General features: G+C 36.2%; 1 protein-coding gene across 9 annotated transcripts in view; it reads right to left on the reverse strand.

Moving 5' to 3' along the window:
• Positions 1–211: 211 nt before the first annotated feature.
• The window catches only part of LOC105033930 (mitogen-activated protein kinase kinase kinase YODA), a 48,099-nt gene continuing 31,066 nt past the window's right edge, over positions 212–17,244 (reverse strand). Inside the window, exons 12-15 of one of the 9 annotated variants that reach the window (XM_073246050.1) lie at positions 16,018–16,533; positions 15,792–15,914; positions 4,199–4,308; positions 212–875 (exon numbers count right to left, since the gene is read on the reverse strand). In XM_073246050.1, coding sequence (XP_073102151.1) covers positions 16,044–16,533 — 490 coding nt within the window. In that variant the 3' untranslated portion in view covers positions 212–875; positions 4,199–4,308; positions 15,792–15,914; positions 16,018–16,043. Of the gene's footprint in view, positions 876–4,198; positions 4,309–15,791; positions 16,534–17,244 lie in introns of all 9 variants that reach the window. The other 8 variants (XM_073246053.1, XM_073246052.1, XM_073246049.1 and 5 more) reach the window with 8 other exon arrangements.

Here is a 17,244-nt window from a genome sequence, read left to right on the forward strand (position 1 = left end):
GGGCTCATTAACCGCAAGCTGCAATCCCACTCACTCCTAGAACAAATGTCTATGACCAAAAGTTTTCAATGTTCTATATATAAACATGTTGGAAAATTTTAAAACAGAATAGCTAAAAAGGAAACAATAGCAGAAATGTCAAATTATGACTGCTAGCATATCCCAGATTAAATCTCTATCAGCAAGAAACAACAGAAGAAATGCCATAACATCAACAAAGAATGAGAGGCTCTTTTGCAATTTCCGCCAAGTGTTCGTACAGCAACGATATGGCTCGAGTGCCTCAAGCAACATCTAGATATCCAGACTGACTAAATCTGATGAGGTAAGGAATGTATTGACAACACAATTTTTCAAGGGGTCAACCATCTTTGCAGTGCAAAATCTGGTCAAGGAATGAGGTTTCCCATCTTCTATACAATGTGGCCTTGGACCCAAAAAAGGGAGAAAAAAGAAGGTATACAAAACAAGCACAAATCCTACTATTTCCAGATTTTTTTCCCCTCCAGTATGATAGTTTCAAATATACAGTTTATCATCAACCATGAACTGTTGAAAATTCAATGTATGGACACTGCAAGTTTTAATATAACCATTCAATGCCATCCTCAATCAGATAATACAACTTCGAATTCTGACATCAGGTTAACAAGATGTCTATTCTGTGGAAAACCAGGGAGTTAAACAAAGTATTAATACAAAGAAAAGCAGTAAAACTATGCAGTGAGATTTATTTGCAGTCATTCCATAACCTCTATGTTGTCATGACACACCCTAAATTATGGATGTAGAAATATTTGGTCTTAAAACGTGAGGTGCACCAAAAAAAGTCACGGCACATGGAAATAGTTATAGGTGGAGCTCCACAGAAGCACCTGAAATAGTATATCGGGCATGTCATCAAGCAGTGTTGCTCAAAATTGACTGGCAAATTCTTATTCTCAAAGAAAATAATGTATACTATATCCGAAAAAAGAAATATTTGAATTTTAGAATATTCCAAGAAGATTGACAATCCCCTCAACCACTCAGCATCCTTATTTTAACTGGTACCCCTCAATCTCTATTGATTATAATCCTTCGTAAGAACTATCTCACTTCTTGCTTTTTCTAATGCACTCCACTTCCTATTATAGTTACTTATTTCTTCACTTTGTTTACCAGTCAAATCTCTTCCATCATATCCTTATTTAGCAATGTTACCATGGTTTGGAGCTTGTGAAAAATATGAACTGAAGAAATTGAGATGGAGTTTTATTAATTTCTGAGCAAATCTAGAATATTGTTGATGACTAACAGGATGCGGCTTAGGACCTCTGAAAATGGAAGCAATCCCCTGATAAGTGCCCATGGGGATTTTACAAATAATATTTGCATGAAACATATGATTTGTACACACTTCTTTTTTCCCTAAAACTCACGGTTTTGAAATCAGGGAATATTCTTTCAAATTCCATCACATTTTTTATGCTGAAAATATCCACACAGTTTCCTACAATACATAACTTATCCCTTAAAACCCCTCTCAATCTAATTCCTAGTAATCAGTCCCACCTAGCCAAGGGCATGCTTGGTATTGCTTTTACTTCTCAAAAAGTCATTTTCAAAATGTAGATTTATTTAAGTATTTAAATCAAAAGTACTTTTGGTTTATTTGATCTTTCTGCTAATCACATATGCATAACTACATTACTAATGGTCCTATCATGTTTGAAAGATATGGAGCATTCTCACAGGAGGAGCCAAAGTCAGTTTTCTAGCTTCTTCTAAAAGCGATTTATTGACTTCTGCTTCTCATATAAGCACTTTTGAAATGATATTACCAATCATTTCTTTTTAAGAAAGTTCTTTCTTTTATTTTAAAGTTGCAAAAGGACTTCTTTTAAGCAACACAAAAGATGCCCTATAATTCCCCTCTTGCCAACTAAGGTCCTGTAAACAACAATCCCTTTTAAATAAGGAAACCTCGTCCAATAAAAAAAAAGGCAAAAATGTGGATCTTTTTTTTTCAAGACTAGACGTAATAAACATAAGGAAACGTTACTTCCAACTCAAATCCTATTTGTTAGAAATTATTTTTTAAAAAATAATTTAAAAAACTCAATTTGATAAAGATACACAAAGATTGTGCATTTTTTTGTAAAATCCACATGACAAAAATATGAAAACATTTCTTCCCAATCAAGTTTTATTTATTGAGAATTATGTTTAAAATATAATATTTAATAATATCTTGTTTATAATTTCTATATAATGTAACTTAAAATTTTATTTCTATTTGTTCCCTCAAATGTGCATTGCACCTACCTAGTTGCCGCTACATATAGAATACATCTTAATGCTCTCCCTCTCTTTTATAGAAACAATAATAGTAGGTCTACCGAAAGGGCGCATAGCTAATAATTTGCATAAATAATATCCTAAAACAACCTCTTTTTTAAAAATAGATCCTATCTAATATCGAGAAGGAATCTATCATGCACCCGGCCCAAAATTGTGAGATAGGGACATGACAACCACCGAATACTCCGAGGCTAGGCTGTGCATGATTTAGTTTGGATCGGTTTGAGGTAAATCTTCAAATTGAACCGACTTGATTCGCTTTCGTAAAACCGAAACTGAAACCAAACTGACCACATACAAAAACCGATTCAAACTGATCTGAAAAAATCTGTTCGATTCAGTTTATCAAGTTATTAGAGTTGGGCTAACAGGCTTTCCCCAGATAAGTAGTAAATGGGCTTCTAGTAGGTTGCAAGGCATTTTCCTCTAGGTTGCTTAGATGTTTCAATCCTAATGCAGTTGGCATATATTGGTTTGGTACGTGCAAGCATATAACTTGTAAGGTTCAGGAAGATAGAGAGACCGAACTGCTTTGGGCCCATTGATCTAATCTATAAGAAAATTCTAGATGGACCATGATGGGAGGTTCGCGCTTGTTTGGTATCAAGTCTAGATGTGCTATGTCCAGACCAAGATCACAGTGGTCCAAACCAAAATCTAAAATACTATTACAGGTAGAATTTTCACCAATGAGGGTGGGACGGTTTGCCCAAATGATGAACCGCCTTTTATATATATACATGGGATGGATCAGTTTAAGTCGGTTTTTTAAAGACTTAAACCAAAACTGAAATGAATGGGGAAAAACCCAATCCAAACCCAACTAAAATAACCGATTCGGATCAATTTTACGGTTTGGTCAGTTTTCTTGCACATCCCTACTCATAAGGCATTTCCCCCACAAGCATGCAAGAATTCAAGCATAATATTATAATAACATAACAGAATAAATCAAAGCAACTAAAATCGAAATTCTAATAATTTAAAAATCCAACTAACAACAGACATCCAAAATTTTGTTCACAAGAGTCTTACATCAACTATTCCTTAAACACTAATCAAAATAAAAAAGCTATAAAATGTTTCCAGTATTAAATTACGAAAGCAATACTAATTGAAGCTACGTCAGTATGACTGATTCTCGCTTCTAACTATACGCCTATGGCAATACCCCGTCAGCAGCTAATTCTCTAAATCTATCAGGAAGAGAGGCTAGATAATAAGCTCAGCAGCCCAATAAGTAACATGAGTTTTGACTAGATAAAGTGGCATTCTTGCGACATGTAATATCTAAGGATGGGATTTTAATCGATCCAAAGAAAGTTGAGGTTGCAGCGTTGTGGAGCAGACCAACTAACATTTCTAAGGTACATAGCTTTTTGGGTATGGCAGGTTATTACAGGAGATTTATTGACAGATTCTCCTACACAGCTATACCTTTGACCTGTTTGACTTAAACGGGAGTCAAATATAAATGGTCTAAGGAGTGTGAGCAAAGCTTTTAAGAACTGAAGAAAAAATTGGTGACCATCCTTATTCTTACCATACCTTCTAGCAGTGGAGGCTTAACTATTTACAATGATGCTTCTAAGAAGGGCCTTAACTGTGTTTTAATGTAGCATGACACGGTGATGGTTTCAGTTTCCTGCCATTGAAATCTCATAAGCAAAATTACCCTACACATGATCTAGAGTTAGCAGTAGTGGTTTTTACTCTTAAAGTAGGAAGGCACCATCTTTATGGTGAGCAGTGCAGATATTCACTGATCATAAGATTACGAAATACATCTTCACTCATAAGGAATTAAATATGAGATAAAGAGGATGGCTAGAACTATTGAAAGATTATGATTTACCGATTAATTAACACCTTGGAAGAGCTAATATGGCAGTTGCCACCTTGAGCAGGAAGTCTGTAGGCAACTTGGCTACCTTAATCACTACTCAATGGCATACTTTGGAAGACCTGACTAGATTTAGGATAGAGGTTCAGCTGCATAATTTTGAAAATTCAATTAGATAGCCTTTAAGTACAACATACACTGACTGAGAGAATAAAAGCTGCTCAAAATAATGCTCCTCAACTACTGAAGATCAGTGTATCGGTGCAGTCAGGTGATCAGTCTGAATTTCAGATATATGAGGATGGTTCTTTGAAATTTGGGAATAGGCTTGTGTGCCAATGAATCCAAAATTAAAAAGTGAAATTGTTAAGAGAGGCTTATTAAATAGGATATACAACACATCCTCGAGGTACTAAAATGTATAAAAATCTGAAGTTGTACTAGTGGAATAACTTGAAACGGAGATTGTTCGGTTTGTGGCTCAATGTCTAATTTGTTAGTAGGTTAAAGATGAGCATCAGAGGCTAGCAGGACCACTTTAGCCTCTTGACATTTCAGCATGGAAGTGGAAACATATTACTAATGAAGTTTGTATTTGGGGTTATCCAAGACTCCTAGTGCAATAGATGCAATTTGGGTGATCACATACAAATTGACAAAGTTTCCGCATTCTTAACCTATTAAAGTTGGCTTTAATCTCGAAAAACTAGCAGCATTATCCAGAAAAGAAACTGAGGCTGCACAGAATTCATGTAACCATGCTGATAGGGACACCAGATTTCTATCGCAATTTTGGAAGAGTTGGCGCAAAAATTAGGGACTAAGCTGAACTTCAATACCGCCTTCTATTGGCAGACCGATGGTCAGTCAAGAAGTACTCAAATATTAGAGGATATGTTGAAAGCATGTATTCTTGAACTAAAAGGCCCGTGCGATGAACATATACCTTTGGTGGAGTTCACCTATAATAATTGTCACCAAGCTAGCATGTAGATAGCACCTAATAAAACATTACATGGTAGGAAATGTTGATCACCTATCTATTGCAATGATGTTTGTGATAACCAGAATCTTAAAGCAGCCCCAAGAAAAAAAAAAGGGAGATAAAAAAAAAAAAAAGGTTGAAGACTCCAGCTGGGAGTCTTCTTCTGCACCATTTCAATAGATGAGGAAGTGGATTCCGAGAAGGAATCAGCATCCCCTCCACTCTATAAAACCTCCCCTCCCTCCTTCAAAGCCACCTACAGGGAACACCGGTCCCCTCCCTCTTCCTTTTCCTAGGATTTTTCCGTTGAAGCCGTGGACACCCTCACCGTGTTCACCTTGAATCGACACCAGAGACATTGCCAGAGCTCGAAGTAAGCCCCTCCCCTTCTTCCTCTCCCTCTTCCCTTTCTCCCCTTGACCCCAAGCTCACCATCGGCCCAAAAACACCACAAAGAATAATTCCCTGTTTTTGGATATTTTTCCCATGATTTCTTGCTGATTGGTCCTTGTCGCAGGCCACCCGTGCATCGTCGCCTTGCCCTGTGACCATCAATCACTGCTGCCGGACCTCCAGTCATGCCGCCGCACCTCGCCGAAGCACGAGCCACCAGGCCCCCTCGTGTCCCTCTATTCACCCAAGAAAAGAAAAGAAAAGAAGAAAAGAAGAAGAAAAAAAAAGAAAAAGAGAAAAATGATTCTCTTATCTCTCTCTAGGATTTCTCTCTCCTCTCTTCCTCTTTCTAACTAATCAATAAACCCCACTATGAACCTAAGATTATTTTTCAAGGAGACCCCAAATTGCTTTGATATTCGTGCAGTGGATCGGATCTCAATCCGATCTTTAACAGATATTTATAAATTCGATCACTGTTAACCTCCTTTAAATCACCATAATATGACCCCTGATGATTTTGACCATGGATTTCTCTTTTGAGAAATACGAAAATTCTCTCCATTTTCTCTCTATTTTCTCTTCACCTACTCTCTAAGAAGACCTATGAATCCTGTACTGAATCATATTTTTCTCTTCTCTGGGTCCATATATGAACCTAAAATGATGTTTCCAAAAAGCCGAAAAATGCTTCGATATCCGTGCAACATGTCGAACCCTATCCGACCATGTCAAATACCCTTGAAACCTACTATTGATGAGCCTGTTGATTGATCTTGACCTTGATTCCAATTCATGCTTCATGATTCTTTAATCGGGTCACCTAAATCTAATCCTCGTTAGGAGGTCTTGAATTGCCCCGATATCCGTTCAGGCTATTGAACCAACCACCCAACCTACAGTTTTCTTTCTTTATGATTGAATTTATCAAATAAAAATTAATTATGCTTTTAATATGTTAAATAGGTTTGATAAATTCATCAAGTGAAGTTTGAAGGACTAGAACGGAAGAGATAAGTAATCCCGACACTTCTTACTTTTGAAATTATCGACTATTTTATCATGAAAAAAATTATTCTGCATTTTCATAAAATAAAAATCAAGTGTATGCATTGTGAAATTTATGATTCATGGTAAAATAATGATTTATAAATATTTTAATATGAATGACTTTTTATGAAATATGAACTCCATATTTATGAAATATATGTCTTGTTATGAAAAGAATAATTTACAATTGTTTTACTGTTAAAAATTATTTTTAGATCATAAATTTTATGAAATTATCTAGTATCTTATTTATGTATGATTTAAAAAAATATGATTCGATGAAATATGATTTAAGAATGCTTATTTTAAGAAACATGAAAAAAGACTCCCAGATAGCTATGTACGATCCTGCCAATGGATCATAGTAATTGGTACATGACCCTGCCAATAGGTAACAATAATTGGCATATGACCCTACCAATGGATAATAGCAATTGGCATACAACCCTGCCAATGGATAATAGTAGTTGGTATACGACCTAGACAACGGATAATAGTAGGTACATGATTATGGCCCTGTCACGAGTATAATAGTGACTTTAGCATTTAGTTTAAGAGAATTATTAAGAAGTATGATATGACAAAAAAACAAATGATTTCTGACTTTATTGATAAAGTTAATATGATTTATAAATTTATAATTGATTGTAAAATGACATTAGAAACTATGTTTATGAAAATTACATGATTTATGCATATGTAAGAGTATGATTTATTTATGATATACTATTTCGAAAGTTTTATATTCTAATGATCATCATATTCTTTAAGTGATTTATTGATGCATGTATAACCTTATGCTTGATCCGGATCAGATAGTGTAAGGTTTACTTACTGAGCTAGTGTAGCTTATATGTTTTTATTTTTTTTTTACAGAAGAAAAAAATTAGGACCGATAAAGGATGCAGGCTTGAGGATCTGCATTGCAAGCTTGAAAATTTTATAGCCACATTTGGTTTATTTGATGATCATGGATATGTAATCAATTATTGATGAATTTTGACATATGGTTTTGGCATTTGATTTTGAGATTTAGATGTCCTGAACTAGTTTTGGTTTATTTGCTCGATGAATAATAGAATTGAATCTTTTACTATAACTTATTTTTGATTGATTTTAGCTAATTATGATTGATTGACTTCATGTTATCGTAGGACCCATCTCTCGATAGTATAGCCGTGTTATGTCTCGAATTTAGGGCGTGACATTTTATAGTATCAGAGCAATAGGATTGATCATAGGTAGAACTCTAGCAATGGGGTAATTAGGTCTTGTTTAGCTAGATCATATTTTATTGAATGAGAATAGATAGTTTTCTTGGAGTTTCCGTTGCTCATTAAAGAAAGTTGATTAAGGTTAGTATTTTTTTATAGGTGATGATGAGCAACAGAGAAAATGAAATCTTGGCGAACCATGCCACTAGAAAGAGAGCAAGAAAGATGAGGGGAGTTGCGAACCAATCGATTGAGCAGATCCCTAATGCACCAGCCACTCAGACAGACATTACTGGAATATGCCAAGCAGTAGCCCACCTTCTTAAGCAACAGCAAACACAAGCCACTTCTCGACCTACACCATCTTTAGAGTTATATTATGAAAGGTTTAGAAGGCTTAACTCACCATTGTTTGAAGGTGGATCTGACCCTTTAGTTGCAGAGATCTGAATTAAGGAAATGGAAAAGATGTTTGATGCACTATAGTATCCTGAGGATGTGAATGTTAGACTAGCCATTCCCATGCTAAAAGAAAACACCGAGTTTTGGTGGACTACAGTAAAGGCTGTATATGAAAATAATGATAATCAGCTGACATGGAAAGAGTTCAAAAAGATATTTTATGATCAATATGTTTCTGAGTCAATTAGATTAGTAAAAGAGAATGAGCTCTTAATCTTAAGACAAAAAGATGACATGACAGTACTAAAAAATGCAAACAAATTTAATAAGTTAGGTCGATTTTGCCCCCAGCTTATAGAGTCTGAAAGAAGCAAAACAAATAGATTTGAGCATGGTCTAGGATATAAAATTCAATCTCGCTTGTCCTCTCACCTTTTTAACAACTACAAAGATGTAGTAAAACGAACTTTGAAAGTTGAATCAGATATTAAAAGATCAGAACAAAAAAAGGAGTATAGGAAGAGATCTAGATCACTAGAAACTCGAAGTAACCAACATGACAACTTAGAGAATAACTCTAATAAGAAGAAAGGCACAAAGACTTGTGAGTATTATGGTAGAAATCATGGTGGGCCTTGCTATAAGAAACATGAAATGTGCTTTGAGTGCGGCAAGAAGGGACATTTGGCATGGGATTGTCTTAATAAAAAGAATGACTCTTAAGTCTGCCAGTATTTGCTTTGACTGAGCAGGATGCCAATACAGGTGATCAAGTCATTACAAGTACGATTCTAGACAACCCGTAAATGCCCATATGTTGTTTGATTATAATTTTCTTATTCTTTTGTGTTTTCCAAATTTAACTACATATTCAAAGAATTGAATAAGTTACTGTATGTGATCGCTTCACTTAAGAAAATTTATTCTCACTGATACTTCATTTAAGAATTGCATCATAAGAAAACTAGGATTGACGGAAACTAATCTAAAGTATGATAAAGATGATATGAAGATAAAGTATCCTCACTGATTTGAAAATGAAGATACGCCAAATTTCGAAAACGAAACTTGTTTTTAAAGGGGGTAGAATGTGATAACCCGAATCTTAAAGCAGCCCTAAGAAAAAAAAGGAAAAAAAAAGTTGGGAGTCTTCTGCACGATTTCAATGGATGAGGAAGCCGATTTCGAGGAGGAATCGACCTCCCCTCCACTATAAAACCTCCCCTCCCTCCAAAGCCACCTACGATGAACACCGATCCCCTCCCTCTCCCTTTTCCTAAGATTTTTCTATTGAAGCCGTAGACACCCTCACTGTGTTCACCTTGAATCGACGTCGGAGACATTGCCAGAGCTCAAGGTAAGCCCCTCCCCTTCTTCTTCCTCTCCCTCTTCCCTTTCTTCCCTTGACCCAGGGCTCACCGACGGCCACCGATTTGGCCGGAAAATGCCACAGAATAATTTTCTATTTTTGGATATTTTTTCCCATGATTTCTTACAGATTGGTCCTTGCCACTGGCCACCCATGCACTGTCGCCTTACCCTGTGACCGTCAGTCACTGCTGCCGGACCTCCAATCGTGCCACCACACCTCGTCAGAGCACAAGCCACCAGGCACCCCTCGTGTCCCTCCTTTGTTCAGCCAAGAAGAAAAGAAAAGAAAAGAAGAAAAAAAAATGATTTTCACTCTTATCTCTCTCTAGAATTTCTCTCCTCTCTTTCTAACTAATCAATAAATCCCACTATGAACCTAAGATGATTTTTCAAGGAGACCCAAAATTGCTTTGATATTCGTGCAGTGGATCGGATCCCAATCCGATCTTTGCCAGATATTTATAAATTCGATCACTGTTAACCTCCATTGAATCACCATGATATGATCCCTGATGATCTTGATCATAGATTCTTCTTTTGAGAAATACGAAGATTTTCTCTCCACTCTCTATTTTCTCTCTTCACCTACTCTCTTTAAGAAGATCTATGAATCCTGTACCGAGTCATATTTTTCTCTTCCATGGATCCATGTACAAACCTAAGATGATGTTTTCAAAAAAATTCGAAATTGCTTCGATATCCGTGCAACATGTCGGACCCTATCCCGACCATATCAAATACCCTTAAAACCTACTATTGATGAGCCTGTTGATTGATCTTGACCTTGATACCTTGATTTCAATTCATGCTTCATGATTCTTTAATCGAGTTACCTAGATCTGATCCTCGATTAAGAGGCCTTGAATTGCCCCGATGTCCGGTCAAGCTATTGAACCGACCACCCAACCTACAGTTTTTTTTCTTATGATTGAATTTATCAAATAAAATTAATTATGCTTTTAATATGTTAAATAGGTTTGATAAATTAATTAAGTGAAGTTTGAAGGGCTAGGACAGAATAGATAAGTAATCCTGACGCTTCTAACTTTTGAAATTATCAATGATTTTATTATGAAAAAAATTATTATGTATTTTCATAAAAGAAGGATCAAGTGTATGCATTGTGAAATTCATGATTCATGATAAAATAATGATTTATGAATATTTTAATATGAATGACTTGTTATGAAATATGAACTCTATATTTATGAAATGTAAGTCTAGTTACGAAAAGAATGATTTCACGATTATTTTACTGTTAAATTATTTTTGGATCATGAATTTTATAAGAATGCTTATTTTAAAGAACATGAAAAAAAGACTCTCAGATAGCTATGTACGATCCTGCCAGCAGGTAATAGTAATTGACATACAACCCTGCTAGTGGATAATAGTAATTGGCATATAATCCTGCAGGTAGGTAATAGTAGTTGGTATACGACCCTGCCAACGAATAATAGTAATTGATACATGATTATGGCCCTATCACGGATATAATAATGACTTTAGCATTTAATCTGAGAGAATTATTAAGAAGCATAATATAACAAAAGACATGATTTATGACTTTATTGATAAAGTTAACATGATTTATAAATTTATGATTGATGGTAAAATGACATTAGAAACTATGTTTATGAAAATTGCATGATTTATGCATATGTAAAAGTATGATTTATGTATGATATACTATTATGAAAATTTTATATTCCAATGATCATCATCTTCTTTAAGTGATTTATTAATGCATGTATAAACTTATGCTTAATCCAAGTCAAATAGTGTAAGGTTTACTTACTGAGCTAGTGTAGCTCATATTTTTATTTTTTATTTTTTTTACAGAAGAATAAGACTAGGATCGATGAAGGATGCAAGCTTGAGGATCTGCATAGCAAGCTTGAAAATTTTATAGCCGACATTTGGTTTATTTGATGATCATGGATATGTAATTAATTATTGATGAATTTTGAGATATGATATTGGCATTTGATTTTGGGATTTAAATGCTCTGAACCAGTTTTGATTTATTTGCTTGATGAATAATAGAATTGAATCTTTTACCATAACTTATTTTTGATGGATTTTAGCTAATTATGATTGATTGGCTTCATGATATCGTGGGCCCCATCCCTCGATAGCATGGCCGTGTTATATTCCGAATTGAGCGTGACAATGTTGGTGAAAGAATGATGTTAGGACCTAAGCTTGTACAATGAACAATGAAAGAGATTCGATTAATAAAAAAGCGACTTTTTGCAGCTCAAACTAGACACTAATCCTATGCGAATGGGAGGAGATGGAAACTAGAGTTTCGAGTAGGTGATCATGTATTTCTTAAAGTGCCTCCAACAAAAGAATTTGCAAAGTTCCCAGGTTTGTTAATTCATTTGAGATACCGGAAGGAATTGGTAAGATAGCTTATAGAGTTGCTTTTGCACCTTCACTAGTTGGTGTACATGATATCTTCCATATTTCTATGTTGAGGAAGTATGTGCCAGATCCAAACCATATGGTAGAGCTTGAACTTGCCTTAGAGAGGAATTGTCACATGAGGGGCACCTTTATGAATTGTGGACCGTATGGATCAAGACTTGTGACATCATATCATTGGTTATGTCAAAAAGTGTAACGAAGTCACCATTCCTAAATGCTGTTGAAATTATGATATCTTAAATTGTTCTTGTACATGTGAATATGAAGATGAACCAAGGTTTGCGGACTCGATACCAGAACCTATGTCAGCCGACCGACAGTACGGGTTCGTACCAAATCGGACCAGTGCGAACCAACATAAAGGAAAAACGGACCAACCGAACCGATGCAAACCAACATAAAGGAAAAATGGACCAAGAGGAGAGGGGGAGGGAAAAGGGAGGGAGGGATAGTGCGGCTGAAGGAGATGCTGGCGATAGCCATAAGCAAGCCGCCAACGCGCTCGGAGGGCCACCAAGTCTCTGCTTCATCCGCCGATCCTTAGCTAAGAGAGAGGGGGAAGGGAAAGAAAAGGAGGGAGGGAAAACCACCGAAGAGGCTGCCGGAGGATCTTCGACTGGCTGCCAGACGGCGCAATCGCGGCCTCCAGCGCCGCAAGCATGAAATAGGGGCAATCGCCCCGTTTCATGAGATTTTTTTTTAAACTCCAATTACAGTGAAGCCAGCAATGGATTTGTCGGCTTCACTATTTCTTAAAATTTTTGAAAAAAATTCTCAAACAATGAAGCTGACAATGAGTTTGCCAGCTTCACTATTCATCTTCCTTTTAAAAAAATCCAAGTGAACAAGGACGACCGCCCCTGTTCCATGATTGCAGCTCCGTCGGGGCATTTTCTACTGTCCAGTGGCCACGGCGGCCACCCAGCACCCTCTGACAACCCCTCCATTGGCTGCTCCTCCCTCCGATACGATCACTCTCCCTATCTCTTTCTCGCTCGATTAAATGCTCTATCAGGCGATCTCGCCGCGGAGGCTTTTGCGGCCCTCCGATGACCTCAACAGACGACCGTCAGCCTCCAACAGTGTCATGCTGTCTCTCCCTCCCCTCCTCTCTCTCTCCCTCTTTTCCTCTCTTTCCCTCTCCCTCCTCTGGTGTGCCATTTTTCTCGGCCGAACTATCCCAGTTTGTCGTCGAGACAACTCGAAACACCCTACACCATCTGGTTTAGGATGCTTCAGCATTCTATGATGAATATAAGTATGATTACTTGAAGAAACACAAACGTTCTTGATTATAAAAAAACTTAAATAATGATTTTGCTTGTATGCTTAATATTAGAAAAAACATTTGTCAAAATTACTAATTGAATGATCTAGTTAACGAAATATTACTTATTGAGCTGTTGGGCTCATTATCTAGTCTCTTCTTTCCTTGCTAATTCAAAGAATTAGTCACTAATTGGATACTATCATAGGTGCATAATTAGAAGCTTGAGCTGGCCGTACCAACATAGCTCAGAATTAGTAGTATCTTCATAGTTTCATACTGGAAATATTTTACAGGTGTTTTATTCTAATTAATGTTTGAAGAATAGCTGAGCTGTTGGGCTCATTATCTAGTCTCTTTTCTTTCCTTGCTAATTCAAAGAATTAGTCACTAATTGGATACTATCATAGGTGCATAATTAGAAGCTTGAGCTGGCCGTACCAACATAGCTCAGAATTAGTAGTATCTTCATAGTTTCATACTGGAAATATTTTACAGGTGTTTTATTCTAATTAATGTTTGAAGAATAGCTGAGCTGTTGGGCTCATTATCTAGTCTCTTTTCTTTCCTTGCTAATTCAAAGAATTAGTCACTAATTGGATACTATCATAGGTGCATAATTAGAAGCTTGAGCTGGCCGTACCAACATAGCTCAGAATTAGTAGTATCTTCATAGTTTCATACTGGAAATATTTTACAGGTGTTTTATTCTAATTAATGTTTGAAGAATAGCTGATGTAACACTCGTAAACAAAATTCTAGATACTCTTCTTGGTTGGATTTATTAATTATTGGAATTTGGATTTTAGTTGCTTTGTTTTTCTTTCGCTGCATGATATCATGATGGAAACCTTGCATGCCTGTGAAGAAAGTGCCCTATGAGTATACAGTAGTTGCAAAAACATCCCAAACTCGCAATTTTAGGTTGGGAGTTGGGACCATGACAGAAACAATTACTCCATTTCTAAAATTTCATATCAGATTCCTTGATAGCCAAGAATCTAACTTAGCCCACATATCTCTCTCTTCTCTTTAGCTCTCTCTCATTTCATATTTCATTTCCTCTTTTAATTGCTATTCTCTACTTCCTCTCCTGATTGATATCCAGCATAAAAACTCTCTCTCTCTCTCTCTCTCTCTCTCTCTCTCTCTCTCTCTCTCTCTCTCTCTCTCTCGTTCTACACCCACAACATTCCTATTACAGTTGCTGATGCAGATGGTCCACCTTCCTCACCATTTTTTGCCCTAATGGACTTTGCCCTATTTTGTTTTTCTTTTTCACCATTCAAATCTCTTTAACAGTATGCTTATTTAGTATGTCACCATCCTTTGAATTTGGGAAGTAATGTGTCATACATAACCCTCCTTTTTCATATTTACATAAAATCTCTTTAACTCTTTCCCTCTTTACCTTCGGGAGTAACTAGAAAGGCAAGTCCAGCATGAGGGGTCTATTTAACAATTTTTAAATAAATAAATATTTCTAGAGATGTCAATGACCGATGATTGGATGGCCAACTGATGGAATATTTTTGTCATTTCTTTATTTTATTTTAACATTATTTTTGATTAACCATTTTATATTCTGTTTTGCTTGTGTTTTTAGCCTTTTCTATATTGTGTTTTATTGTTATTTCATTCTATATTTTCTATTATACTTCTAATTATATTATTTATTAATTTATATTATATTTTTTATTCAGTTTTATTTTATTTTATTTATTATCTTTCATCTGATGTGCATTGCATGTGTCCATTTGCCAGAAAGAAGCCAAAGTCTAACTGTTTCAATAATGCCTAATTTTGCACACTTTTTGCCCATATAAGATATTATATAATTATAAACTAGGATTTGTGGATCACTACCAAGAGGTCTTCCAAGACTACTTAATAAATGCAATAAGTTGGTGAAGAGGAAAAAGAAATGCAACCCCAACCCCACCCCCACCCCAAAAAAAAAAAATAGAGATTACGAGTAAATTACACTTATACCCAATAGTTTGAAAAACGTACACGTAGCTCCTTTTATTCAACTGTTTAACTCATAACTTAACAAAACATTAGTCAAACTGTTAACCCCAAATGAGACCCAAATACCACATTAGAAAAAATTTCAAAAATAAACAAAATAACATTAGGTGACCTGACAGCTATCAAAGGACATAAGAAAACATGTGCATCCTCCTCCCCATCCAAGGGAAATTTTAACTTTTCGCATGAGATAAACGGTTTCACTAACATTATTGATTTAATTGGGTATAAGTGTAGGTTTTACAAACTATTGAGCGTAAATGTAAAAAACATAAACCTCAAGGGTGTTTTTGTAATTTACTAAAGGAAAAATCATTTGCAGATCAATTAAATGTTATTAGAAGGTCTACGACCTACTTCTGTAACTTGGTTAATTTCTATCACTCCAGACAAAAATGACAAACTTCCCATCATTGACGTCATCAACTGAGAAAACAAGCAATTAGAAGAGTAACTTACCAATACGAACTCGATGCAAAGTAGTGCAGGTACGGACTTCACACGATCATTGCTTCAGCCTCCAACTTTCCAGAAATTTATTCTCTGGTTAACTTCATGCACTTATCATACAAGACTGATTTCCTACACAAATGAAGATGATCTAACCACGCTAGAACCAAAAAAATAATCTGCTAAGCTCAGAGCAAGCCAGCACTGGCTGACCAGCTCTTAACAAAATCAGTACCATTTGTACGGCCAAGGATGGAAGAATCAAGGCTTAAGGTCTAGTGACACGTTCAGTTTTGTGGGATCTCTCAAGATCTGATGAGGCACATGATAGTCCATTACAGACTGCCTATCACATGGGTCCCAGAGATTTCCAGGTCCTGCCCTTCCAAATTGAGTACCGAGAATGTCAGCTTCAGATGCCATCCTTTCTCGAAGAACAGGAGAGCCTTGCTGCATCCCTATAAAAAGATCAAGCTTGGGATCATGATAGGTCGTCCCACTAGTACACAGATCATGTGGGGATCTTAACATGCCTATGAATCCCTCACGAAGGTAAGCTGACTGGTTGGGATGACTAAATGGAATGGCACCATTACCACCTGTCAAAGGTGTGGATGAGCCAGAGGTGGTTCTAGGGCTTGATATGGGCGATGGGGACATCCTTCCATTGATATGTTGTGGAGACCTTGAATTCAGCAGAGGGCTTCCAATGGGAGAGACAGGACAAGATATGTTCCTCATATGGATATCACTGCAAGGCACAACAATTTAAGTCAGAAACATATCGAATTTGACCTTAACAAGACACGGACATTAGGGAGAATAGGAAAAGAAAACTGGATAAAGCTGACATTCAAGATAGGTGTGATCATGAGGAACCTTTTCTAATGAAACATCCAGGAACATTACATGTACAGTTGTGGCTTAGAAAAGATGCAGATAAAATAAACATTAATTGTACTTGCAGCATGTACAGTTTTCACAGCCAAACTAGATATCCTGCATAACCTCAAGCTATGTTTGAACCAGAAACTAGAATAATTAGTCTCAGCCTCATGAATGAACTTCTGTATCTCATCTGACCAACCCTTGGACACGTATATGAGATCAAAGCATCAATTATTTTACAAAATACCGAGCAATTCATGTCAAAACTGTCTAAAAAGAATTGTTCTGTATACAAAGTGACACCAGGACAATTCAAAAAAAGAAAGGTGATACAAGAGTAGGATTTGCTCAATGCCTTAAAAAAAAGCCAAAGCATTGAAAGTACTCTTAAAAAGAAAAACCAAACCATCATTCAGAATAGCAAATTAACTAATTTACCCGTCAGCATATATAAATATTGATAGCCTGAGAGTCATGTCCCTTAACCAAACTAGTAATTTTGTTGATCTAACCAAACATAGACAACGTATTACCTCAGGTAATTGCTTCCACAAGAGGCTAAAAAGAACAGCAT

Source organism: Elaeis guineensis, chromosome 11 (genome assembly GCF_000442705.2).
Source record: "Elaeis guineensis isolate ETL-2024a chromosome 11, EG11, whole genome shotgun sequence".
Taxonomy (NCBI): domain Eukaryota; kingdom Viridiplantae; phylum Streptophyta; class Magnoliopsida; order Arecales; family Arecaceae; genus Elaeis; species Elaeis guineensis.